This window comes from Hemicordylus capensis, chromosome 6, assembly GCF_027244095.1.
Source record: "Hemicordylus capensis ecotype Gifberg chromosome 6, rHemCap1.1.pri, whole genome shotgun sequence".
NCBI classification, from domain to species: domain Eukaryota; kingdom Metazoa; phylum Chordata; class Lepidosauria; order Squamata; family Cordylidae; genus Hemicordylus; species Hemicordylus capensis.
This window is the reverse complement of record NC_069662.1, coordinates 93,238,292-93,264,455: the sequence shown is the minus strand read 5'-3', so window position 1 is coordinate 93,264,455 and position 26,164 is coordinate 93,238,292. Positions and strand designations below refer to the sequence as shown.

Here is a 26,164-nt window from a genome sequence, read left to right as displayed (position 1 = left end):
CAAATGCTTTCTAAAAACTGTCAGAGATGGGGAGGATCGTATCTCAGTAGGGAGCGCATTCCACAGTCTTGGGGCAGCAACCGAGAAAGCCTGTCCCCGTGTGGCCACCAGCTGAGCTGACGGACCTCTCCGGACGACCTCAATGGGCGGTGGGGATCATAATGAAGAAGACGTTCTCTTAGATACCCAGGGTCTAAGCCATTTAGGGCTTTATAAGTTATGATAAGCACTTTGTATTTTGCCCGGAAATCTATTGGCAGCCAGTGTAACTCTATCAACAAAGGAGTGATGTGGTCTCTCCGAAATGACCCAGAGACCAACCTGGCCGCCGCGTTCTGTACCAACTGAAGCTACTGGACTATGTACAAAGGCAGCCCCACATAGAGCACATTGCAGAAGTCGTCTGGTTACCAACATATGTACCACTGCTTTGAGGTCGTTCATCTCAAGAAACGGATGCAACTGGTGTATCAGCCAAAGCTGATAGAAAGCACACCTGGCCACCACATCAACCTGAGAAACCAGGGAGAGGTGCAGATCCAGAAGTACTCCCAGACTGTGAACCTCTTCCTTTTGGGGAAGTGCGACCCCATCTAGAACAGGCAGATCAAAATTGTCTCTAGAGTTCTGACCCCACACAATAAGTACCTCCGTCTTATCTGGATTCAGTCTCAGTTTATTCTCCCTCATCCAGCCCATTACTGCTTCCAGGCAAGCATTTAGGGAAGTTATGCCATCTCCTGAAGAAGTTGATTTGGAGAAGTAGATTTGGGTGTCATCAGCATACTGATAACACCCAGCTCCAAATCCCCTGATGATCTCTCCCCGCGATTTCATGTAGATGTTAAAGAGCATTGGAGAAAATATGGAGCCTTGTGGGACACCATATTTAAGCTCAGATTTTGAAGAGCAACAGTCTCCAATCAACACCATCTGGAATCTGTCTGAGAGGTAGGAGCAGAACCACTGTAAAACAGTGCCCCCCACTCCCAACACCCTCAGATGTTCCAGAAGGATACTATGGTCGATAGTATTGAAAGCCGCTGAGAGATCCAAAAGGATCAACAGAGTCACACTTCCTCTGTCAATTGCCAATTGGAGATCATCTATCAGGCTGACCAAGGCAGTCTTCACCCCATAGCCCGCCCGAAAACCAGTTTGAAATGGGTCTAGATAATCAGTTTCCTCCAAGACCGCCCGGAGCTGAGAGGCCACCACCTTCTCAATTACCTTGCCCAGCCATGGGAGGTTGGAAATAGGCCTATAGTTGCTCAACTCTGAGGGATCTAATTCAGGCTTCTTAAGAAGAGGTCTAATAATTGCCTCCTTAAGACAAGGAGGCATTCTGCCCTCCCTCAGAGAAGCATTTATGATTTCTACCAGGCCGTCTACAACGGCCTCCCTGCTAGATAGAACAAGCCATGTTGCAAGGGTCAAGAGAACAAGTGGTAGGCCTCACCGCTTCAAGCAGCTTGTCCACGTCCTCAGGAGTCACAAACTGAAACTGATCCAGTCGAACCACATAAGAGGAGTTGTCGGACACCTCCAATTCAGACATCAAATTAATTGTGGAGTCTCTGTCTAAGTCGGCCTGAATCCGAGAGATTTTATCGCAAAAAGCTCTTTAAACACATCGCAGCGGGTAACTGATGACTACAAATTCTGATTCAAGGAGGGGGGGCACTTACTAGCCCCCTCACAACCATGAACAACTCCACTGGACGTGAACCTGCAGATGCAATACGGGCAGAAAAGAACCGCTTCTTTGCCGCACGTATTGTCTGAGCATAGATCTTTAAATGTGCTCTATGTCATAATCTGTCGGATTCAAGTCGAGTCTTTCTCCACTTGCGCTCCAGTCGCCTACCTTTCTGCTTCTGCCCCCGTAGATCTTCCGTATACCAGGGGGCCTATTTTGAAGCGGGTTGGAGGGGACGCTTAGGAACAATTGTGTCTACTGCCCTGGTGAGCATGTTGTTCCAGTTTTGCACCAGGTCATCAACAGGATCACCAGCAGAGCCAACATTAAATACCTCCAAGGCTTCTTGGAATCCTATTGGATCCAATAACCTCTTTGGGCGGACCATTCTAATAGGCCCCTCACCCCTGCAGAGATGGAAAGTGGTTGTAAGCCTAACCTTAACCAGATGGTGGTCTGTCCATGACAATGGGGAAATCACAAGAGTCCCCACCCACCAAACACCACCCTGATCAGAGTAAAAGACCAAATCAAGCGTGTGATCTGCAGTGTGTGTCGGTCCGGAGACCACTTGGGATAGGCCCATAGTTGTCATGGCCGCTATGAACTCCTGAGCTGCCCCGGACAAATTGGTCCTGAAGTAAACATTGAAGCCCCCAGCACCAAAAGTCTGTGAGACTCCAACGCAAGTTCCACAACAAAGTCCATGAGCTCAGAAAGGGATTCCATCAGGCAGCAGAGCGATCGGTATACCAACAGAAGTCCCAATCTATCCCTGGTCCCCAAACTTAGGTACACACATTCAGTATGGCCAGATACCTCGACAGTGACCCTAGTAAGGGAGGTGTTATCCTTATAGACAACAGCCGCTCCACCTCACCGCCCACGTCCCCTCACCTGCTCCTCTACAGAATACCCTGGAGGAAGAAGCTGGGACCAGACTGGGCCACCAGCCTCCCCCAACCATGACTCGGTGATACACACCAGGTCAGCCCCTTCATCTATAATCAAATAATGGATGACCTTGAGTTTATTTTGGACTGACCTGGCATTGCAGAGGAGCAAGGTAAGGCTATGTGGGTTGTTGGCAGTGCTCCCCAAGGTCATAGAGCTGGCAGGACAGCCGGAAGGGGAGATAGCTATTAAATTTCTGACTAAACTTCCCCTGGAATGGCATGCTGACCTGCCAACGTTACTTCTTCTATTCCCCACCACCACCGGAATAGCTGCCCCACATTCAACCAAGGTGCCCCCTGTCTCCCCATCTCTAGATGAACCCAAACACATAACTAATTTGACCCAATCTCACCAACAGTGAAGTGAGCAAGAATCTTCTCTAGCTGTTCAAGTTAGTATGTCGGCCCCAGCCCTCAGTCCCACCTCCAAAGGCTGCCTCCAAAGGCCGGCCCCCTTTGTCGGCCAGCTTCAGCGGCTGCGCCTCTGGCTGCAGCCCACTCTAGTAAAGGCCAAGATCTCAGAAGCCCAATGGGTATGTCTCACAGCCACACCAGTCAGGCAGTTTGGCCAGGTGCAGAGTATATCTGAACATAATTAGAGTGAGTTCAGCCCCTGATAGCAAACAGGCTACAGCAAGGAGGACAAGAGCAAATAAAAAGCCTTGGCCAGACCCTTCCCCACCCAGAGGAGAGTGGAGCGTAGAAGCCAGATAAGAACTCCTTACCCCACACAGCCGTCTTCCTTCCAGCCACCCTTCTGAGTGACTGACATATGTTCATTGAAAGCACAGTTTACATCAGGGGTTCCCAACCTATGGTACTCCAGATGTACTCCAGACTACAACTCTCATCACCCACAGCTACAATGTACTTATACAGCTAAAAATGTAATGTGTACACAAAACAAATGTACACTTCTAACTACAAGTATCATCCAGGTATATGGAACAGGGAGCTAGGACAGATGGTATATTCTGACTCTGTGTATGTGGAGTGACAATTACATGATTAGGGTAGCAATGGTAGCGACATTTTGGCCGCCGCCGTGCATGCCTATGTGGCCTCTGCAAGGCTTGGCATGGCCTATGGCATTGCAGAGGTCATTTGCGCATGTGTGGTGGCCATTTTGGAAAAAACAAAATGGCTGCCGTGCATGCACAAATTGTCTCGCAGAGGCCATGTATGCATGTGCGGCGGCAGCCAAAATGGCCACTGCACGCCATTACGGAGGTCCGAAAGGGCCGAAAATATTCCATTTATTCAGCCGCAGTGGTGATTTGAGAGGCTGGCAGGGGGAGGAGGAACCTTTGTGGACTCCCGCCCCCACGGCCTACAGGAACCCCTCCAAAGGGGCTACAGGAATTTTAATTCTATTTTTAAAAAATTCACGGACCCCCCCCCTCCTCCCGGACCGGACCAGGGGGGATTTGATGGGGGCTAAACTGAACTTGGCCGGTCTGGTTCAAGTCCAGTCTGGACTTGAACCAAACCGGGCCAGCCAGTTCTGTGCACATCCCTAGTGTGAATTGGTCCTCTTTTTGTCCTTGTCTAGTGGGTTCTTCATATCCATACATGTGCACTTAGGCACTTGCTTCTTGGAGAACCATTCGGTAAAGTCCTGTTGATTTCGGGAGATATTTTAGCACATGCTTAAGTCTTCCAGTAGGCTTTTAAAAGGACAACATTTTGCTAGATTTTTCCCATTCTGATTAAGATGTGAATCTTCCAGATTTCAGCAGCAGCAGCAGCAGCATCCTTGCCACCCCTTTCCCATGCAAACCATCCTTGGGTCCATACACGGTGACTAAGTCTTTTTGACTACTAGGTGGAATTAAAGTAAAGTAAAGTTGTGCCATCGAGTCGGTGTTGACTCCTGGCGACCACAGAGCCCTGTGGTTTTCTTTGGTAGAATACAGGAGGAGTTTTATCTCCAGCGCAGTATGAGCTGATGCCTTTCAGTACCTTCCTATATCACTGCTGCCCGATATAGGAGTTTCCCATATTCTGGGAAACACACCTGCCCGGAATCAAACCAATAGCTCCTGCTCTCTAGATAGGTTATTTCCCCACTGCACCATTAGGTGGCCCTACAGAATTAGGTGAAACTACAGAATGACAAATAGCACAACAAAGGGGATTAACTTTTAAGGTCTTATATGTGTATGTGTTTTATCTTGTCCTATTCTCTCAAACATGTTGCCATTTTACTCATAATGAGTAGCACATGTCTCCTATCACGGGAAGACCATAGTTCACAGCAATTAACTCTTTACTGTCATTTAGTGTTCTTAGCTATTTATTGAGAAAGTATGGAATAAGTGTGTTCAGGCTTGGATGTTAAAGCTATTAAGAACCAAGCTATTAGCTTAGATACTGTGGTTCTGAATTTATATGTTCAGATGTGCAGCTTTTTCCATAATCAGATATTTAAATTATAAAGAAGATAAAGATCAGATAGATTAAAGAGAAGGAAAGAAGAATTTCCTGAAAACTGCTTAAATATGAAAATGTTCACTTTTTTAAAAGGGTGGGTTTTGTTTTGTTGTTTCATTGTTTTCCTGCTACTGCTGCTGCTGCCTTGGTGACTGGTTTTCCTGGTTAGGGATTCTTTCTTCTTCCTGGTGCCTAGGCAAACAGGGCCTAACTATTCAGGATTCATGTAGGATTCATGATGTGTCATAGTGCTTCTTAGTCAATCATTATATTGATGCCATTGACAGAAACTAAAGTCTATTTACAGTTGACAGTATTTCCTGAACAGGTGAATGCTTTTGTCCCCTTTTACAACAATAATCAGAAAATCACTCACAAAGGGGGCACCTTTTGACACTGGCAAAACCTTTTTTTTAAATTACCTCTCCTGCTTTTAACCAATCCTATTTTAATTAATCCCTTCATTTTGTATAGAGATATTTTCCATGGACCTTCTCTGTGGGCCTGTTTAGATGAAACTGTGCACCAGAATCGGTCCACACAATTAAAAGTGGAGCATACCAAGAGTGCACCCATGTGACATAGTTCACAGACATCTCAACATCTTCCCAAAACACCATTCTACAAACACACCAAATAGTAGTTTAATGTGTTTTCTAGTTTATTACTTTATACCTCCATTTCATACAGCAGTTGCAGCTTTATTGTAGCTGGATTCGCACCCACCCCCTTATATGCCTCTGGGACTTTCCAAGGGTTTGGCATTGTATACACTTCTCTTTATCATTCATACATTCCTCAGAACACAAACAAAGTTTGGAGAATGAAGTCTCAATGTTTGAATATTTCGATCTGGCTGGATTCTGAACACTGACATGGATAGATCACTGCATATTTAGAGACTAAATTCTAAACATAGTTGGCCGTGTCTAATTGGGATTGTTTATTTCCAGTATGTAAATGTTTAGGGGTGTGTGTGTGTGTGTGTGTGTGTGTGTGTGTGTGTGTGTGTGTGTACTAAGCTAGATTGGTTATTAGGCCTAGTATTCTGTAGAGAGAGAATCCAACTGGATTCATAACCTTAATTATTTTTCGAATGAGAAGTTTTAGGGCACAAGCTTATCTAGAAGTCCTCCCCTCTCATCCCAGATGTCTGGGGTCTAATAGAGCTTATGCTGTGGTTAAGGAGAGGCAGCTTGCATACACTCTTTTCTTCTTATTATTCCATGTATCAGAGGGCTGAGCCTTGCTTGTTGGAAAATACATTCCAGGATTGAGTGCTGGCTCCAGTAAAAACCTCTCTTCGTTATCTCAGGGCACATAGCTATCTAGGGTACCATGATCAAGAGAGTTGGCCTATCCCTGCTCTCTGTGTGAGGTTAATTGTGCAGCCTCATGTATGATCAAGATGTGTATATATATCAAGATGAGTATAGGCTCAATAATTTGTGTTGAAAGGTCTCTCAGTCAACCTCATGGTGTGATGCATCTTTTCTGCCACATGTTTTCATATTGTAGACAGATTTCATTCTCCTGATTAAGATTCCTGCCTGGTGCTTTTTAATGTAATCAGTACAAATTTGCAGTACAGGTGGACCTAGTTATCCACAAATTCTACATCTGTGGATTCACATTTCTGCGGTTGGGAAAAAGATACCCAGCTTCGGCATATGCAAAAAAAGGGGGGAGAAAACATGCCGCGGGTCAGAGGTGGCCAGTAATGACCACAGAGGTCATTTCTGGGTGTCATTTTCTTTGACGGAGCCACAAAATGACTCCCGTTAAAAAAATAGTGGGGGAAACCCACCAATTTTAAACCTAATTTCGGCCAATTTGGGGGCACAGCACGACTCAGTGGGAGCAGCAGAGCAAGGTAAGAAGCCCCCCCCCGCAATTCAGCTGATTTTCAGCCATTTTTGGTCATTTTTGGCCAACAGGGAACTTAATCCCATGATTCCATAGAATCAATTACCCGATATTCACGGTTTCCATATCTGCGACTGCTGCCTGTAACAGAACCCTTGCGAATATCAGTGTTCTCCTGTACCATGCCTTGTAACTTGTGCATGTTCAATTGTTTATACTTCTTTTTCAGGTCTACAATGCTGGCCCAAGCACCCTTCCTGGATCATTTGTCGACATTTCATTTCCAAACCGTCTCTCTGCTACTGGAGCTGAAATGTTTCATATTGAGCAGATGATGGTGAGATACTCTACAAAATATTTTCTGTATAAATGCTGGTAACTGCTCATAATGGAAGATGGACAGTAGCACAACACTATGTTCCATAATGGTGACACTTCAAGGAATAAATGTATTTGCTGTAGTGGTAATTACTAATTAAAAACTCGTCTTGAACTTCTTTACTCTAGGAAATCCTGGCCATTTGTGATTAATCAAGGCAAATACTTAGTCAGTTATTAATACCATATTATCCTAGCTTTTCCGACAGTGCACCTTTCATAGCCATGAGACCATTTTTCTTTAGTAAAAACAGAATAGTTGAGCAATTATATGTAGGTGGCTTCAGTGCCCAAGGATGTATCAGCCCAAGAACCTGATGCCTTAGGGCTGCTCCATGAGTCAGTGCTTACTTAGGGTGGTCTGTGTTACCCTGGTGGCATGGCAGCTGCTGCAGTGCACTGCTAGGTTAATGTGAGAAATTACATGGGGGAAACCCATGCTGTAGCTCTTTCCACACCAGAGTAAATCCTTTCCTCACACGATGCTTGGCTTTTCATGTTACCTGCTGGCACAGAATGGAGCAGCATGGCTCCAGCTGCCATGGTGCCAGACAAGCATGAGTCCCAGGAGGAGAGCTGGTCTTGTGGTAGCAAGCATGAATTGTCCCCTTTGCTAAGCAGGGTCCTCCCTGGCTTGCATTTGAATGGGAGACATGTGTGAGTACTGCAAGATATTCCCCTCAGAGGATGGGGCCGCTCTGGAAGGAGCACCTACATGCTTGCTGAAGGTTCCAAGTTCACTCCCTGGCATCTCCAAGATAGTGCTGAGAGAGACTCCTGCCTGCAAACTTGGAGAAGCCGATGCCAGTCTGTACTGAGCTGGATGGACCAATGGTCTGACTTGGTATAAGGCAGCTCCCTATGTTCCAATGTAGTCATGTAGCCATCTTTTAAATTCTCTACTGACATGCTAGACCAAAATGAAGAAATAAAGCTCATGAATGTTTGGGATCTACTTTTGGAAGCAAAGCAAAGGCGGTGGTGGGGGGGTGGACTCTGTTCTTTCCGAAAAGCACCAGACCAGGGTGATCTTTGGAAAAATGGGTCAGAAGTCACTGCTTGAAATGTTTTTTCGAATGTTGTTGTCTAAAAGTTCCCATGTTGGAAGATGATTTTAAGATAGAGGTGGATTATGTCTGGGTCATAGGCTGAGAGACCAAAGAGTTCCCATCATCAACTGAGATTTCATTCTCTGAAATGGCTCAACCTCTTGCTACAGAGCAGCTGTAGATCTTCTTTATTCCTTGGCAAGTGCTCATTAGCAGCTTTGACAGTTTTGTTTAAACAAGCTAATATTTAATTGGAAATTGGTAGAAGAGCACAAGCTAGTTTGATACTCATCACACCATACTCTGGGCCTTTCTGGTGACTTTTTTCATACAGTAATTGTGCAGCTCTAACTTTAATGCTACTCGAGGTCTAGATGTCTTTCCTCAAAGTAATCTTGCTGATAGGGGGAAAAGGCATTTTCTCAGCTTTCAAACTGCAATAATTTGCTGCCAAAAAAACTGAGACTCCCTCCCCTCCATCAATTACAGTAGTTAGCATGTTGTGTAATGTGCTTGAATGGGTGTGTCAGCTCCTCCGTTCATCTTCTCAATGGTGCTCTCCCACCCAGCTGCAATATTTGTGTCTGGATTTTCCCATCTGCTACAAGGAAAAGACTTACTGTACGTGATAGGCTTTGCCCATGTAGTGGCAATGTTCATATGGGTACACAGTGCACAGTGGTGTGGGGTAGCACCAGGGCCGGTGCCATACTATTTTGTGCCCTAGGCAAGGCTAAGTACTTGCCCCCCCCCCCGCAAAAAAAATTTTCAACTTCAATTTTCAAAAACAGATGTTTTGTATAAAAAATGAAAAGCACAAAACTTGAAACTGTTTTGAAACTGTTAAATTTATTTTGAATTTCAAGAATAGGTAATACATCAATTTTTGTTTATCTTTCTCAAATACAAAAGAAAATATTTGGGCACACAAATAATTTTGATTTATTTGATACACTCTGCACCCCTCTGAGGTCTGTACCCTAGGCGGCTGCCTAATTGGCCTAATGGTAGCACAATGGAGAAGCTGCTCCTGTTCAGCTCAGAGTAGAAATGAGGCCATTATTCCCTCCTTACATAAGAACACAAGGACAGCCTTGCTGGATCAGGCTCATCTAGGCCAGCATCCTGTTTCACACAGTGGCCCACCAGATGCCACTGGGAGCCTACAGGCAGGAGTTGAGGGCATTTCCTCTCTCCCGCTGTTAATCCCCTGCAACTGGTATTCAGAGGCATCCTGCCTCTGAGGCTGGAGGTTGTATACAACTCCTTGGTTGTATCTGTGACAAACCCAGTCACAGGTTGGCACAGCAAGCCACATCCCCTGCTGCCTATGCCAGTTTGTGAACTTTGTGAACTTTTAGCATTCAAAAAATTTCAGAGGCTGAATAATTCCTTTCTGTAGCATTGGAGTGTTCGTGCAGTCTTCTTGAAATACCTTTCCTTTTTATTTAATACTTTGAATTCTGAATGCTCCATGTTTCTAGTGCTGCAGCACACTTCCTTTTGATTTATTTTTTTAAGGCAAGGTGTGTGTTTCCTCCTCCTTGTGGCAACAATGGGGCTATTCACACATGCAGGCAAAATAAGGCTAAGGAAGCCCAGTCTGGTTTTGCTGGTGTGTAAGAACTGCCGTGAGCCATGTGGCTCCTGGTGGCAGCATGGCGGCAAACTCGCTTAGGGAGTCCGCCTTCAAAACGAGGTTAAGGGAACATACACTCCCTTGACCTCATTTTTTTCAGTCATCTGCAAGCCCCAACTGCTTACAGCTGTGGCTGGGAGAATGCAGGGCTCCCTGCCAGCTCTAGGGGAATTCCTATAATGCACTGCACACTTGCACAGTGCATTATGGGAATTCCAAGGGCCTCATTGCCTCCAAACCTCCATGTTACTAGCAGCGAGGTTCATCTGGGTGCACAGTCTGCACGCCAAGCAAAGAGGAATGGATCATCTGCAGGGGAGGTAATCTTTTAGAGGCTTCCGCCCCATGCCATTCGAGCCGTGGAAGGGCTAGTTCTGTGACATCTTTGGCATCAACCAGCTCCAAAGCCCATTTAAAATTATTTCTGCCTCTTCTATCTAGAGCAGGAGTTTCAGGTGGGAGTGCTTGGGGGGTGGTAATTTGAAGCCTCATCATAGGGGATACTCCTGCCTCCCTGACTCACTGGTATACTACACTGTTGGCTCTTTCTCCAGGAGGGGAGGGATGTCAGGCAGCAGCCTGCCCTCCCCCTTTCTACATGATTGTCTGGCTGTGTGCTCAGGCCACCCCTCCCACAGTCTGACTGACAGGCTCAGCTGTGAGGGAAATGCTGGCTGTTACTGGACAAGTGGACTGAGCCTGAGCATCTGGCCAGCCAGCCATGTGGAAAAGAGGTGGAGTCTGGTCAGGCCTATGCAATGCAGCCCTGGCCTTGGGGTCCAGAGGATGGGAGGAGGAAGGAGGACCCAGCATAGCACAGAGTTAGAGGGTTGAGTTGTTGTTGTGTTTTTACTTGATTCCAGGGCAGATTCACTTAGTTTGTATTTTATTTCCCACCAGCTTTGGCAAGATTTACTTCTGGAGGTCACAGTTCCTTGCTACCTGTCCAGCTACATGTCCCTGTCCCCTTTACCAAGCCTGGCTAGACTTACCAGGTCCAGCCTCAGAGCAGGGGCGGGGAGCGGGTTGAGTATCACCCTGGTCCTCCTCCATCCCAGGCTGCTCTCCAGGGGGCCCTGACACTCGCCACCTGTCAGCCTCTCATCCCTGGCCTGCTCTTTATATGCTTCCTCACAGGCTATGCATCGCCCGTCTCCAATTATGGAGCCAATTCCTCTCTTTATTCCCTGTAATTGTCTACCCTTTACAGCTGCCAATGCCTCTCCCCTGTCTCCCTCCTCCTGCTTAGACCCTCTCCCTTTGGCAGGCATGCTGCTGATGTTATCCTCACACGCCTCCCCTTCAGGGCTCTGCCCCTCCTCTTCTGGCTCTTCGGCTGAAGCCTGGGCCCACCGCAGGTTGCGGAGGACCACTGGAGCCGAATCCCTGCCCATTGGCAGTCTTTCTTCCGCTTCTCCCAGCTGCCACCCAGCCCTCCCTCCCCAGACCCCCTCACCACTCTGTCCTCGGAGGTAAGGACAGCCAGCCTTGCTGGACACTTCCTATATGGGATACCTGAGCTTAAGCTTTGAGGTAGAAGGGGTACACTTGTTAAAAGAGGTTGAAAACCCTTACTCTAGGGGGAAGAGCCAGGACTGTAATATCAACTGTCAGAGAGCAGAAGACCTTGCCATAAACAGCTCCATGTCTGTGTAATATAGTGTATCTTTTTGTGAATTGTAATTGTAAACCACATTATGAACCAACCTTGGCTAAAAAGGGTACAAAAGAATTCCTGCGTGTTTTCCGCTGCAGCACAAATAGCATCTTCAAGGGAGTGATTAAACTCAGGAAGATGTTATAGTGGAAAGGGTTTAAAAAAAAAAAAATCTTCCTGAATGCTGTAGTCCCAACTGAATTCATCTTCTACATTGGGTACTACATAGCAGATAACACTAGTTTTCAAGGTTGCAACAGGGAATTTTCTCTCTCTCTAATGGTTTGTTGAATCACGTATTGCAGTTCTGTTTTCATTTATGTACATTCCTTCTTTTATTGCAACTCACTTTGATAGGCCTGCATAAAGGAATAGGCACCTCTCTCATCAAGCCCCCTCCTCAGATACATTAGCTAGGTCATTATTTATTTATTATTTATGTCATGATCTGCCATCCAAACTAGCGGGGAGGGTTGATGATCTTTCTCTCTCTCTGACAGGGCTCCTCTTTCTTGGGTAACTGCTTTACAATCAATAATCCGGTGCTCTTCCCCCCCTTTTGTGAGTAGTCAGTCAGTAAGGAGAGGTTGCGTAAGAGCCAGAAGAACATTTCCAGTGCCACTCTGGGACCGTGCCACAGCCACACGGACCAGCCTATAATGTCATGGGCAAGCTTACTTTCAAGTACACCACCATCAAAACTACATTTCTCCAAAATGCTATATACACAATGTGGTGCAGAAAATTAACCCCTGCTGAATGGACAAAGAGGCATCTTTTAAAGTGGTACCTCGCTTATATTTAGCTGAGGGAGAATAGCTGTCCCTATCCAGCCCCAGCACAGCATCTCTCCAGTGAGTGTTGGTAGTGTCTCCCTTGTGTTGCACTTTAGACTGTGAGCCCCTTCAGGATAAAAAGGTTAAGTGTGCTATCAAGTCGATCTCGAATTCTGGAGCCCACAGAGCCCTGTGGTTTTCTTTGGTAGAATATAGGAAGGGTTTACCATTGCCTCCTCCCATGCAGTAGGAGATGGTGCCTTTCAACATCTTCCTGTATCGCTGCTGCCCGATGTAGTACCAGCAGGGATTCGAACCGGCAGTCTTCTGTTTGTTAGTCAAGCATTTCCCGCTGCACCACTTACTGTAAGGTGATGCCTTCAGGATAGGGTGGTCTTATTCCTTTTTCTGTGAACTACTTTGAGAAAGTTTTTGTTGAAAAGCAGTATATATATTTTATTATTCTTAATAGTAATCCTCCTCCTCCTCGTGGGCCCCTGCTTTACCACAAGATGTAGTTCCAGTCTAGGCAAGGACTTCAAAATGAAAGAACGCCACTTTGTGAGGCACGCCCTGCCACAAATTGGATAGGAGCACCACTAAGAACACCCTCCCCACAATTCCTTGCCTCAGATCAGCCTCAGAAATAGGGTTGTTTCTACCACACCACTAATCCCCATGTACAACTGCTGTTCTGGACAACATGCATGGTAGCTCATCCTTGACCTTCCTTCCTCAGAAAGACTTTTCAGTGCTCTTTGTCATAGCTCAGACTGCTGACTCAGAAGAGTCAGAGCGGGAGGATTCTCCTGCTAGTCAGGGCTCAGAGGCACAGCAACAGGATTTGTCAGGGAGACCAGACTCTGGAGCTGAGGATTCGCAACAGCTGCCAGACATGATTTCTGATGGGGAGGAGCCTGGGATTTTACCTGTCTTGAGAAGATGTCTCAAGAGGCAAGCTCAGTGGGAGTCATGCAGGTGCAGGAGATAACAAGAGAGGAAGCAGAAGTGCTGACTCAGCGAAGCCTGATTGGCTGCTGGTTCTCTTGAACCATATATATTTAGCAGTCTGTCAATTGCTCAGATGCTGTTAGCAACGTCGCTGACCGCAGTCCGTGTGCTATCCTGAATTCATAGCTTTTCCAAATCCTAGTGTGCTCTTGTTTATGCTTTCCTGCTTTTTTCCGTTAATTCCTTGTTTCTGGTGCCCTTCGCTCTTTCGTTCTTCGCTCTGAGTTTTCTTTTCAGTTATTACTCAGTTATTGATAGAGTGGGGTACCTAGTTCAGTTCGGGGGACTTAATTCATTTACATTTTTTTTTTGGTGAGCCTTTTATTTTCCTTTGTGTAGCTTCGCTGTTGCTTTCTGTTAACTCACAGGGGGAGTGCTGAAGGGGGTTGTAAATCCTGTTGGGTGAGCCGAGCTAACAGATTTACGACACTCCCTCACCTGCAGTGATGTTCTCACTGATTAGCTCACAGTTTGTTTCAGCTGACCTCTGACTTTCCTTCCCAGACTGCTACAGCCTGCTGCTCTCAAGTAGGATGCTCAGTCAACTGGGACCATTCAAGTAGCTCTCCTTTCTGAGAGCTGCTGTAGGTACCATCTTGCCACACTTGAGATTTTGTGTTGGTTCTTACATTTTATTTTGTTTTCAGAAATGCTAAACATGATTATGAGCCAGTTTGGATGAACACCGCCCAGCATACATGATAAGGTTGGGGAGATGTGAAGCGTGTGCCCACCCTGACATCATGGGAGAAAACTCTGATGTGCTCTTGGGGTGTCTCTTAATCACTTGGATTTTAGAGTGGGTGTAAAGAGGTTATTCAGATGAATGCCCCCCTCATGTGATTAATGTACACTTCAAGAACATGTCTGGACACCTCCTGTGGCATCAGAATGGGTACACTCTTGGTATGGTCCCCTGTCTAATTACATGTGCCAGCAGTGCTTTTCGCAGTAGAAAACTGCAGTAGATCTCTACTCTCAGAGATGTAACCTTTTCCATTTTTTTTACTTAAACTTCAATAAACGCACTATAAATTGGGGGGGGGGGATAAAGTAGTTATCTATCTTCATAGGGGTGAATAGTTCATGTGAGGTTAATAGTCATGCATTCTAGGGTACTGACCTGCCAAACCATTCTAGGGTACTGACCTGCCAAATATCAAGCTGCTTTATGAAAGATGCATGCAGATAGCTTGCAAACTATATTATGTAATCTGTAAAGCCAAGTATTTTCTGAAGGTAGTGTGCATTAAAAGGTAGTGTCTGAGATTTGTCTATAATTATCTCCTACTTACTCCTGACAGAATGTCATCATTGAAGCCCCATTTTCAAACTTCAGATAATTAAAATGAACCTTGGTTTAAAAAAGAAAAGAAAAGAAAACTGCAGTAGATCTGTCTACTGACTCATTGCAGCATGGCTGCCGATGTCAGTTAATGAAATCAAACTGTTAATAGACCAATTGAGAGCAGGAAAGGCACCGGGGAATGTTTTATTGCTCCGGATCTGTTTAAAGCAAATATTGGCTGGTGGCCAATATTGGCTGGTGGTCTTGGCCTCTCTGTTTACCTTTATTGACCGAACAGCATATATCCCCAAAGACTTGGGGTGGGGGGGTGGCCATTATAATCCCCATCTATAAGAAAGGCAACAGGGATGATCCCTCAAATTATAGACATATTAGCCTCTTACATGTCTCAGTAAACATGTATGCCAAACATCTTGCCTGGAAGCTCGAAGGCTGGATTGACCAGGAAAAAGTTTTAGAGGAAGAGCAAGCCGATTTTAGACCAGGTAGATTGACTATTGATCATTGTCTGGTGCTACAACATCTAGTTGAAAAATATGCAGTTAGTCCAAAAGGCTCACTCTATGCCATACTTGTTGATTTTAAGGCAGCTTTTTATTCGATCTCACACACTTCTCTCTCATCCAAGCTTAGCAACTAGACAATTCATAAACGTTTACTGCTCCTAATATATAAACTTCTTGAGGAATCCTCTTTGAGGGTCAGATACAATTATGCTGGACTCCTCTCTAATGTTATACCCACCCATAGGGGTGTCTGCCAGGGTTGCATATTCGCCCAACCTTGTTTAATATTTGTATCAATTCGCTTATTCTTCATTTACAAGGTTTAGATTTACATGCCACTAAACTGGCAAGTAGGTGTCTTCCAGTTCTTTTATATACAGATACTGTGATCATCCTATCTCAAACTCGGGTAAGTTTGTAGAGAGCCATTGCTGTTTTGGATCAACATAGTAGAGAGGAATCCTTGGTCATTAACTACCAAAAAACTAAGATAATGTTTTTTCCCAACAGAACCAAGTCTATAAGTGGACCATCAATAACAGTATAATTGAACAGGTGAAAACCTTTAGAAATCTTGGGGTTATATTTCAGGCCATTGTAAAGAGGGTTTCCCCTGCCAAATATGTTACTGATCTTGCCCACAGAAGTGCAACAGCCACCCTAAGATACCATCACACGCAAGGCAATAGCTTCCTGCCTGCTGCTGTTGAACTCTTCCAGGCCATGTCATCAGCGCAACTCCTATATGAAGCATCACTCGGCCCATATACCAACTTTGGGCTGCTTGAGAGTGCACAATCCTGGTTTCTCAGGTCTCTTTTTAGTACACCTAAGTGTGTTGCCAATGCTGTGTTGAGACTGGAGGCTGGCCTTGTGAAAGCAGAGTCCACTTTATAGATAATTATTGGTGTAGGTTGAACAGTGCACCTTTGGGGCTGACCCCACATACTTTGAGCAATAATTTCCATTCTAGCTGGCAGAAATGCATTACCCAGAAACTACTTACCTATGGCCTATCTCCAGACAATCTGATAGATGACAATTTATGCTAAACTGGGAGAAGGCCAAATAATGGTTTGTACAAATTTTTTAGATCTAGAACAGCAATTTTAATTTGAGCCAAATTCCTCCCTTTTAGGGATGTTCAAACAGGTTTGAATTCAAACCCGTTCGGTTTGATGGTTTGAATTCGAACCGAACCAGCCATCAGGTTCCAGCTGCAGGTACAAATTCAAACAGAGCTGGGGGAGTTCAATTTGAACTGGTTTGAACTGGTTTGAACCAGTTTGAACCTCCAAAAGTGGGTGGGGTGGTAGTTAGTTAGTTAGTACCCATGGGTGTCTACCACCCAACCCTCAAAGCAATCGGACACTCGTACGATTTTTTAATGAATTTTTGGAAAAAAACCATTGTTTTTTCCTCATAGTATTTAATGGGACTCAAACCAGCCCATTATTCCCTGTTGTGGAGCACCCATGGGTGCCAACTACCACCCAAACCCCAAAGCAATCGGACACTCCTACAATTTTTTTAATGAATATTTGAAATATTTTTAATTATTTTTCTCATAGGGTATAATAGGACTCGAACCAGCCCATTATCTCCTATTGTGGAGCACCTAGGGGCACAAAAGTGGGGTGGGCGGTAGGCACTCTAGGTTGCCATGACCCACCAAACCCCAAGGCAATTGGACACTCCTCCAATTATTGGTGAATTTTTAATATATTTTTGAATTCCTCATAGGGAATAAGAGGATTCCAGCAAATGTATCGCTTCATGTCAGGGGGAAAGGGGTGGCCTAGAGTGGAGTGTGATGGGTGGTAGTTCCCAAGGGGGGGCAAGGAAGCTACCAGAATTATTTGAAAGGAATTGGGCAAAGGGCTGGTTTTTAAGTGATTTTTGAAGTTTATGTGTTTGAATTTGAGCCAAACCAGTCAAACTGGGTTTTTTGCACATCCCTACTACCTTTTGCAGAACCCTAACAAGACTGATGAGAGAGCAATGGCACCCTAACGCCATACTTTGACATACCCAAATTATCATTGGGCTTTTTCAAGGGCAAGATTTAATGCCCTTCCCTTGGTGCTCCTTGGGGGCAGATATAATAAAATCCCCATTGTATGTCATCTTTGTCCTTCCTTGTGGCACAGAAGAAATTGAATCAATTACACATGTGCTTTTATACTGTAGATTTTATTCTGGTATCTGACTGATTTTGCCCTTTTTACTGGAATTTCTGTGTCAGGGGTGTAGCTAGGGGAGAGGGGACCCATGTTCACCCCTCTCTCTGGTGGCCCCCCAGAGTGAGGGAGAAGATAATGAATAAAATAGGGAGTGGTGGAGCTGGAGAGCCCTCTGGAGCTGGGGGCCCGGGTTCCTTGAACCCTTTTGCTCAATTATAGCTACACCCCTGTTCTGGGTCACTCTGGCAACTTTTATGTAACATTGCTTTTAGCAAACTGAAGGTATCAGGTCACTTATAATGTTGCTAAGTTTTGTTTTTTAGTCTCTATATTGCGACAGTCTCTTATAGCAGTTTGATTAGTTTTGTTTAGTTCTGATGTATCATCTATTATTAACTGTGTTCCTTCTTGCTGGCTTCTGGCCATAATAAAGACATTCATTCATTCATTCGCATGTGCCAGCAGTGCTTTTCGAAACCATTCTTAAGTTATGATAGTCAAAGAACAAAATCTTGTAACTGGAAAGCAAATGTAGGGCAAATGGATATCTCTTTTTGGCAACCTTGCTGCCAAAAGGATTTGTTTTGTACAGTTGCCAAATTGGTCACTTCCCAATAGTTTGATTATTAGCATCTGAACAGAACTCCTGAGCTGGAGTGCTTTGAATGTTTGTGAATGTGAGATAAACCGATACAAACTGTTACAATGAGCTAGTGTCCAGGTCAGCAAGCGTATTTATTTTTATTTCCTTTTACAAATGGACTAAAAATGTGCAGCATTTTCTCTGAGGCATAATGTTGAGGTGACATTACCTTGGTACATGGTAGACAGCTGCATCTCTCTGTTACATACTATTTAAAAGAAAGGAGGAAATTTCTGTGCGTGTGAAATACTAAGAATGTATTTGCTACGTTTGTAGACATGGAGGCAAATCTAGAAAGGAGAGTTGCTTACACATGACAAAACAGAGGTCCAGGGAGCAAAACAATATCACATAACCAAATTATGATTAGGGATGTGCAAGCTGGCTTGATTCAAATCACAGTTCGAATTGAGCCATCCCAGTTTGGCCGGTCCGAGATTGAACTGGACCAGCCCCGCAAATGGAGGAAAACTATAACAGCTAAAGCACTGGTTCTTTTTTTCTATAGGTATTGTATGAGTAACAGTTGACAACTCATTGAATTCTGACATTTAGGTGAAATCCCTGTTAGAGTTAACTCAGTGGGTGACATTTACTATCTATCTAATCCATCTACATTGTCAGAATTGAATTTTGTAATAGATTTAGGCAGCAAACCTTTACACACTATAGTGTGCAACCATGCCAAGGATTCTAGGCAAGGTGTTTTGGGAGTTATTGTAGCTTCTACAGAGGGAAGAATGAAAGAGGATGGGGTGTAGATTATGGAGAGGAAAAGAGGAAGCAGAATTTGGTGCAGACCCTAGGGAGAATGCACACATTAGAAAGGACGGCCAGTCCATGACATAAAAGAGCTAATATGGTTTGGTGAACAAAATATTAGACTAAAACTGGGAAGATTTTGGACTGTGGGATCTTTCTGTGGCTTTCAGTACTATCAACCATGGTATCCTTCTGGATCATCTGGGGGATTTAGGAATAGGTGGCACTGCTTTGCAGTGGTTCCGTTCCTATCTCTCTGGTAGAATCTAGATGGTGTCACTCGGAGATTGTTGTTCTCTGAAACAAGAGCTATTGTATGGTGCCCCTCAGGGCTCCATCCTATCTCTGATGCTTTTCAACATCTACATGGAAACCACTGGGTGAAATCATCAGGAGATTTGGAGCTGAGTGTTATCAATATGCTGATGACACCCAGATCTATTTCTCCATGACATCATCATCGGGAAATGGCACAACCTCGCTAAATGCCTGCCTACCAGCAGTAATGGGCTAGATGAGGGAGAATAAATTGAAGCTGAATCCAAGCAAAATGAAGGAACTCATGCTAAGGGGTCATACTTCGAGGGTCATGATAGATCTTCCTGTTCTGGATGGGGTTGCACTTTCCCCAAAGGAATAGGTACATAGCTTGGGTACATAGTTAGGTACATAGGTACATAGTTTCTGGACCCAGGCCTCACTCTGGTTTCTCAGGTTGAGGCTATGGCCAGAAGCGTTTTCTGTCAACTTTGGTTGATATGATAGCTTAGTCCGTTCCTTGAAGATAGTGATCTCAGAACTGTGATACAATCTCTGGTAACCTCTAGGCTTGACTACTGCGATGCACTCTACATGGGGCTGCCTTTGTATGTGATTCGGAAACTTCAGTTGGTTCAAAATGCATGAGCTAGACTGGTCCGCAGGGTGTCTCAGAGAGACCATATTATGCCTGTTTTACAGCAATTGCATTAGCTACCAAGGTTTCTGGGCAAAATACAAAAATACAAAACCTTTAAAGCCATAAATGGTTTGGGACAGGGTTACCTACAAGAGCACCTTCTTCTGTATGATTCCCACTGCACATTGAGATCATCGAGAGAGGTCCATCTCCACATGCTGCTGGCTTATCTGGAGATGACTCGGGAGCGGGCCTTCTCTAAAGTTGCTCCTAGGCTGTGGAATGCGCTCCTTCTAGACATGCATGGTTTAACATCTTTGCCAACCTCCAAAAGAGCCCTTAATAAACATTTTCCCCCAGCCAGGCCTTTAGGAATCTCTGAATGTTTTAAATTTTTAAACTACTGTTTTAATAGTTTGTTTTATTTTGTTTTTCTTGTGTTTGTTTTTGTGAATTGCCTAGAGCCTTTGGAGTCAGGAGGCATATAAATTAAGATAGATAGATAGATAGATAGATAGATAGATAGATAGATAGATAAGATCCATGTTCATATCCCCACTCACTGGGTGACTTGAGCTAATCACAGTCTTTCAGCCTCTCCTACATCACATGGTTATTGTGATGATAAAATGAAGGGTGGAGAAATATCCTTGTATACTTGGTATACAAATAAATAAATAAATAAATAAACTACCCTTGGGCTTCTTGAAGAAGGATGGCATAGAAATGTAGCTAATACTCATACTATTGTCCCTGTGTATCTGTGTCCTCTGTGCAGGGGCATAGCTAGGGTAGGGTGCGCAGGGCACATGCCCTGGGTGCCACTTGAAGGGGGGGTGCCATTTTTTTTAAATTAAAAAAAAAATTAAATGGCCACCAAAACAAAATGGCCACCATGCATGCTCAAATGGCCTCTGTGAGGCCCTAGGCCATGCCAGGCCTGGCAGAGGCCATTTGAGCATGCGTGGTGGCCATTTTGTTTTCAGCGGATATATATATATATTTATTTATTTAAATGGTCACCGCACATGCTCAAATGGTCCCTGCGAGGCCCTAGAGGCTAGCGGAGGGGGAGGGGAACCTTTGCAGACACGCCCCCCCCCACAGCCTTTAGGAAGCCCCCTGAAGGGGCTACAGGCATTTTTTAAAAAAAATAAATTAATTAATATATCACTGTACACATATTCAGTTTGGCACTGTGTACAGAGAATCAGGGCTTGTGAATACTGAGCTGAAGCTTATGAGCTAGGATTGTATTCATTTGCTCTTACTTTGCTTCTTGTGATAATTGAGTTAAATGTGATGTCTTAATAATATGGCTATTAATGGTGAGTTTGTCTTTGAATCAGTGTGAAATCCTTAGTATTAAGGCCCACTAGGAATTTCTTGCTCGCTTTCTCTCATTTTAATTGTCTTTCTGAAATACTAGAATAGATTCCAAGCAGTGACACAGTTTACTCTGCATATCTTTTAATTATTTTCAGAGTATCTGGGAAAAGCCAAATTCTCCATTTATTTTTAAAACTGATGTAATAGTGTTGCAACAATGCATAGTAGAGAATTATACAGGCACTTCTGTTTAGTTTTCCAAGTACACTTCCACATAGTATTTGGATATTTCATGAGCCCCAGCATACTGAAATGTGTAGTTTTCAAGCATATTTTAGTCTGGCTACGTCCACTGCTAAATAGTTTTTGAAATATTAAAAGATTAACGAGCTTGACTTGTATTTTTCAGCTGATATTATGGTAAAGTTATCTCAAAGATGGGTGTCAGATGTTTGGACAGGGGGTGCAATTTCAGTGCTTGCCCTAGGCGCTATTTTCCCTAGATACACCTCTGCCTCTGTGGACAGATAAGCATAGCAAGATATTCTGTCAAGTGAGATGAGTAGCATTCATGTTTAGGATGATTTGATTTTTGAATCATTACTTAGAAATAAGACTTGTTGAGTAAGCTGGGTGTATGGTTTACCCTTTGTTGCGTGCTGTAAGGAAACAGAAGGTTTGGTATGAGATCATGACTGTCGGAAGAGCTACAAAGACTAGGGAAGAGCAGTTTTTATAAATTTCCTGGCCAGGGAATTCCCTCTTCAGAAATTTTTGAAACTGAGAAAGAGGTCAACATAATTTTCCTAAGGGATTGTGAGAAGTGAGATAATTTCTCCATGTTGTCATTGGTGTAGGTTTAACTCTGCCAGGAATAGTGAGAAGGAAGTTGATATGATTGATTACTCCCATTTAATATAAATAGATCCTCTAATATACTATTACTCATTAGTCAGCCTCTTTTAAAAACACACACAACAACAATATGTTGAAATGGCTATTGGAATCCTACCAATTAGGATAGGAGGGATGTGTCAAAACTGAATGAAGTGGTTCATAAGAGACTCTTGCCAATATAAAAATTTTATTCAGTAATTTATAAGGATAAAAATTGAAAGGTTTGGGTTGTTGTGTGGTGTTTTTTGTTTTTGCAAGAGCAAGGTATTATTTGCATATTGTAAGTGCCTTCTCTGATATAAAGGGACATCATGAATAGAACCAATAAAAATCTTAACAATAAAAAAGGAACTACAACTGGAAGAAAAACCTAGTGATCATTGTGGCTTTAGCAAGATTCACTTGTAAAGACAAGCTGCCTTTTAGGTAAGATGATCACAAATCTTAGAACAGGAAGCATTAGAAGAATTTTCAGATGGTGTATCTCTGGTCACATTGAGAAGTCTCCAGGCATCTCTTTCCTTGAGTTGCTGTTTTCAAACTCCAAAACCCAAGATCCAACTCCCCAATCTTTCAGTGTTCTTAAATCTTCTTTTCACTTCATTCTATATTGGGGAATCTGGTAGATCATTGAAAGATTTACATAAAGAACATCTAGCAAATATGAGGCATTGTGCACAGAGAATGAAACCCTGGTCATTGCATATGAGGATAAAGCATGAAAGCCAAATGGTGCCTACTGAAATATCTGTTTTGGGGATTGAAAGGAACTTACAAAGAAAGAAAATAAAGGAAGCATTTTTAATAGAGAAATTGAGACCTAACATTAATGCTCGGGAGGCATTGGCCGATGCCATAAAAGTATATTAGCCTCTGAGAAGAATCAGATGATTCCCCCCTCCCCCGCTCATGATCTGTCTGTTAGTCATGGGACTGAGTGTTATCACGTCTAAGGAATTTAACAGCTGGGGAACGGAGGAGGTTTTTATCCTTGCTTATTTGTGCACTTAACTGAGGATGGTGTGTTACACCAAAACGTCTTATGTATATCAACTTTTAGTTTTTCATTTTGCACAATGAAGGGTCTTTCTGTTGAGATTTCATGAAAACTTAAACACAGTCTTAAACACATTCTTTTTAATTCATTTCTAGAATGCTTTTTTAAATTAAACTCTCAAAGCAGATTACAGTTTACACACCACACATGGCTGGTCAGTTGCATTCATCTTAGTTGTGGGTCACAAGTTGTGCAGACCTACTCTGTTTCCATCTTCCAACAGCCATAGGGGAGTGGTTCACATGAAGCTTTGCCTAATATAAAGTAGCAGCTGTCATCATCACCATGACTCTGCTTTGCCACTAGAGAAAGGTAGAATGTAAGCACAGTCTTGGATTTCAGCTGCTGAGCACTTGAGCCTGGAATTTTACATGTAAACTCTCCTTTTGGATGCCATGTATGGCGGTGTTAAACTGTAGGCATAAACCATTGTGAATGCTAAAATTAAAACAAATGCTTCTTCTCCTGTTGATATATTGAGCCCTTTCTGTTCTTCCTATTCCCAAAGACTGCATGTCTTTGTTGTTCATGCCAGACAGGGCTAATCATGCCTATTCTTGGTTGTTGTATCACTTTGGATAGGTTTGATTTTGAATAGGTTAAAGTATATATTTGTTTAATCAAATGGCATACCCTTAAAAGGTTTCTAGGATTCTTCAAAGAATGTTTAAAACATGATGTAGGCTATGGTCCTTATCTAAGCAATTACTTAGCTTGGGTATGCTAAAATTGCTCTAACTTTGAACCTTCCTGGAAACAAGAATGTAAATGGGGAAGGGGATGGAGATTACACTAAATCTGTCCAGATGACTGGAGTGAAAAGCGAAGGCAGTCATAGCCCACTATGGTCATCTATATTACCAAAGACAATGGGTCAGCAGTAGGGATGTGCGAAGTGGCTCAAATTCAAGCTGGTTGGCCATCAAACCTGGCTGGTTCAAGGACTTGCCCTCGAGCCAGACACCCCACCTACCTGGCCAGTCTGGCCGTTCTAATGAGAGAGAGAAAAGTTTAAAAGAAACTCACAGCCTCCTGGGGGCATGGCTGCAGGGAGGTCTCCAGTGGTTCTCCCTCTCCCCGCTGGGCTCCCCCCAGTCTCAGTTTGTCTGGGTTCTGGCCATTTTTGGCTGTCTTCATCTTGTTCTGGTCCTTTTTGCACTGGCCATCTTCATGGCTGGGTCATGACATCCTCCAGTGATATCAGGGCAGACACGCTTATGGTGTAATCCTGTTATAGTAGATAATCATCTACTGTGTGCCAGTAGATGATTATCTGTCACAATATGTAACTTTTTTTTTTTTGGCAACTTGTCATGTGTAAAGCATCTTAATTTGCTTGTTTACTTCCCCCTGCCACTACACCAGGGCCAGAATTACCTAGGGCCAGTCTCATTCCCCTGCAGGGTTTTAAAGAGTCTGTCTTGAGAATCAATAGATATTGAGTATTGCTTTCTCAAGTACTTCTTAAGAGGAATAATTGTTTGGAATTTCTCTCTTCTTGGTACTTCTTGGTCATAAATCTATGTTTCCAATAGATCTGTGCTGCTGATGTCGACAAATATTTGACCCCCTAAATATGCATGTTTCCACTGCCTGCTATTAAGATGATGCAATCTGACCTTACTAAAATTCACAGCTACTTTCTTTCCCTATTCTGCCTGCTCTTTAAGGTTACTCAAGTATGCAGCGTCTGTTATAGTAATCCTATGGGAACTTCCTTTGCATGTTGCACATATAGCATTCTTTGTGAGTGAAGTCATGCACATTTTAACTTGGTTACATGTAGTTACATCCTGTCTCTGAGAAGCAATATGGTTCATGCTGAAAAGAAAACACTATCAGAACAATCACCCATCAAAAGTATCACATAACACCATAAGAAGAGCCCTGCTGGATGAGACCAAAGCCCTATCTAGTCCAGCATCCTGTTTCCCACAGGAACCAGCCAGATGCCTTTGGGAAGCCCACAAGCCATCATGAACAATAGCCCCATTCTTCAGGTACTCCCCAATAACTGATATTCAGAGGCATGCTGGAGGTAGTACATAATATAGGCATCAGGACTGGTAGCCAGAGATAGATTTAGCTTTCTTGGATGTGTTTAATCCCCCTTTAAAACAGCAGTTGCAACATCTTGTGGCAGAAAAAAATTCCTGCAATTAGCTGTGCACTGTGTGAAGCAGTACTTTTTGTTTTGTTTATCCTGAATATCCTGCCAGTCAGTTCCATTGGATGACTCTGAGTTCCAGTGTTGTAGAGGGAGAGCAATGTATCTCTATCAACTTTCTCCGCACTCTGTATAATTTTATAGTCCTCTCCCATTTCCCTCAAGTCATTGTTTTTCTATTTTGAAAAGCACTAAATATTGCAACCAGCCTCAGAACTGATAATGAAGACACTGGTGGATAGCTTCTGCCTTCTAGGATCAACTATCAAACAGTAAAGGATCAAGCAGACTAGCACTTGGTAGGGCTGAAATGAAGGCCTTGGAAAGGATATTTAGATGCCATGATGTGTCTATACCTACACAGATTAGAATCATTTGGACAATGCTTTCTCCCATGACATCTATGGATGTGAAAGCTAGACTTTGAAGAAGCAAGATAGAAAAAGTATTAATGCTTTTGAACTTTGGTGCTAGAGAAGACTTTTGAGGATACCATGGACAGACAGGAAAACAAACAAATGGATCATAGAACAAATCAATCCAGAATTTTCACCAAGGCACAAATGACCAGGCTCAAACGATCATACTTTGGACACATTATGCAAAAACCCAGCTCCCTTGAAAAGTCCATAATGCTGGGGAAAGTTGAGAGAAAGAGAAGAGGACGACCAGCAGCAAGGTGGATGGACTCGATTACGACAGCAATGAACGCATGACTGAGAGACCTTAAAGGCTAGTCAGATCATCCTGGAGAGAATCTATATGGTCGCTAAGATTCAATACTGACTTGATGGCACTTAATCAATCATCAGTCAATCAAATTTGTAGGCTTTTCCCTTAGGGAAGGTATTCCAGCCTCTTATCATTTTGGTCATCTTTCTGTATGAAATTAAAAGCTTTTTAATGGAACAACAGTTTGTATTTTGTTCGAGGCCAAAGATCAACCCAT

General features: G+C 43.6%; 1 protein-coding gene across 7 annotated transcripts in view; it reads left to right on the top strand.

The window, feature by feature from the left end:
- ITGA9 (integrin subunit alpha 9) overlaps nt 1–26,164 on the top strand; it is a 391,432-nt gene that overhangs the window by 305,806 nt on the left and 59,462 nt on the right. For all 7 annotated transcript variants that reach the window (XR_008309811.1, XR_008309810.1, XM_053261579.1 and 4 more), the window contains one exon: nt 7,184–7,291. Coding sequence is in view for 5 of the 7 variants with exons in the window: in XM_053261579.1 (XP_053117554.1) it covers nt 7,184–7,291 (108 nt within the window). In the remaining 2 variants the exon portion in view is untranslated. The remainder of the gene's footprint in view (nt 1–7,183; nt 7,292–26,164) is intronic.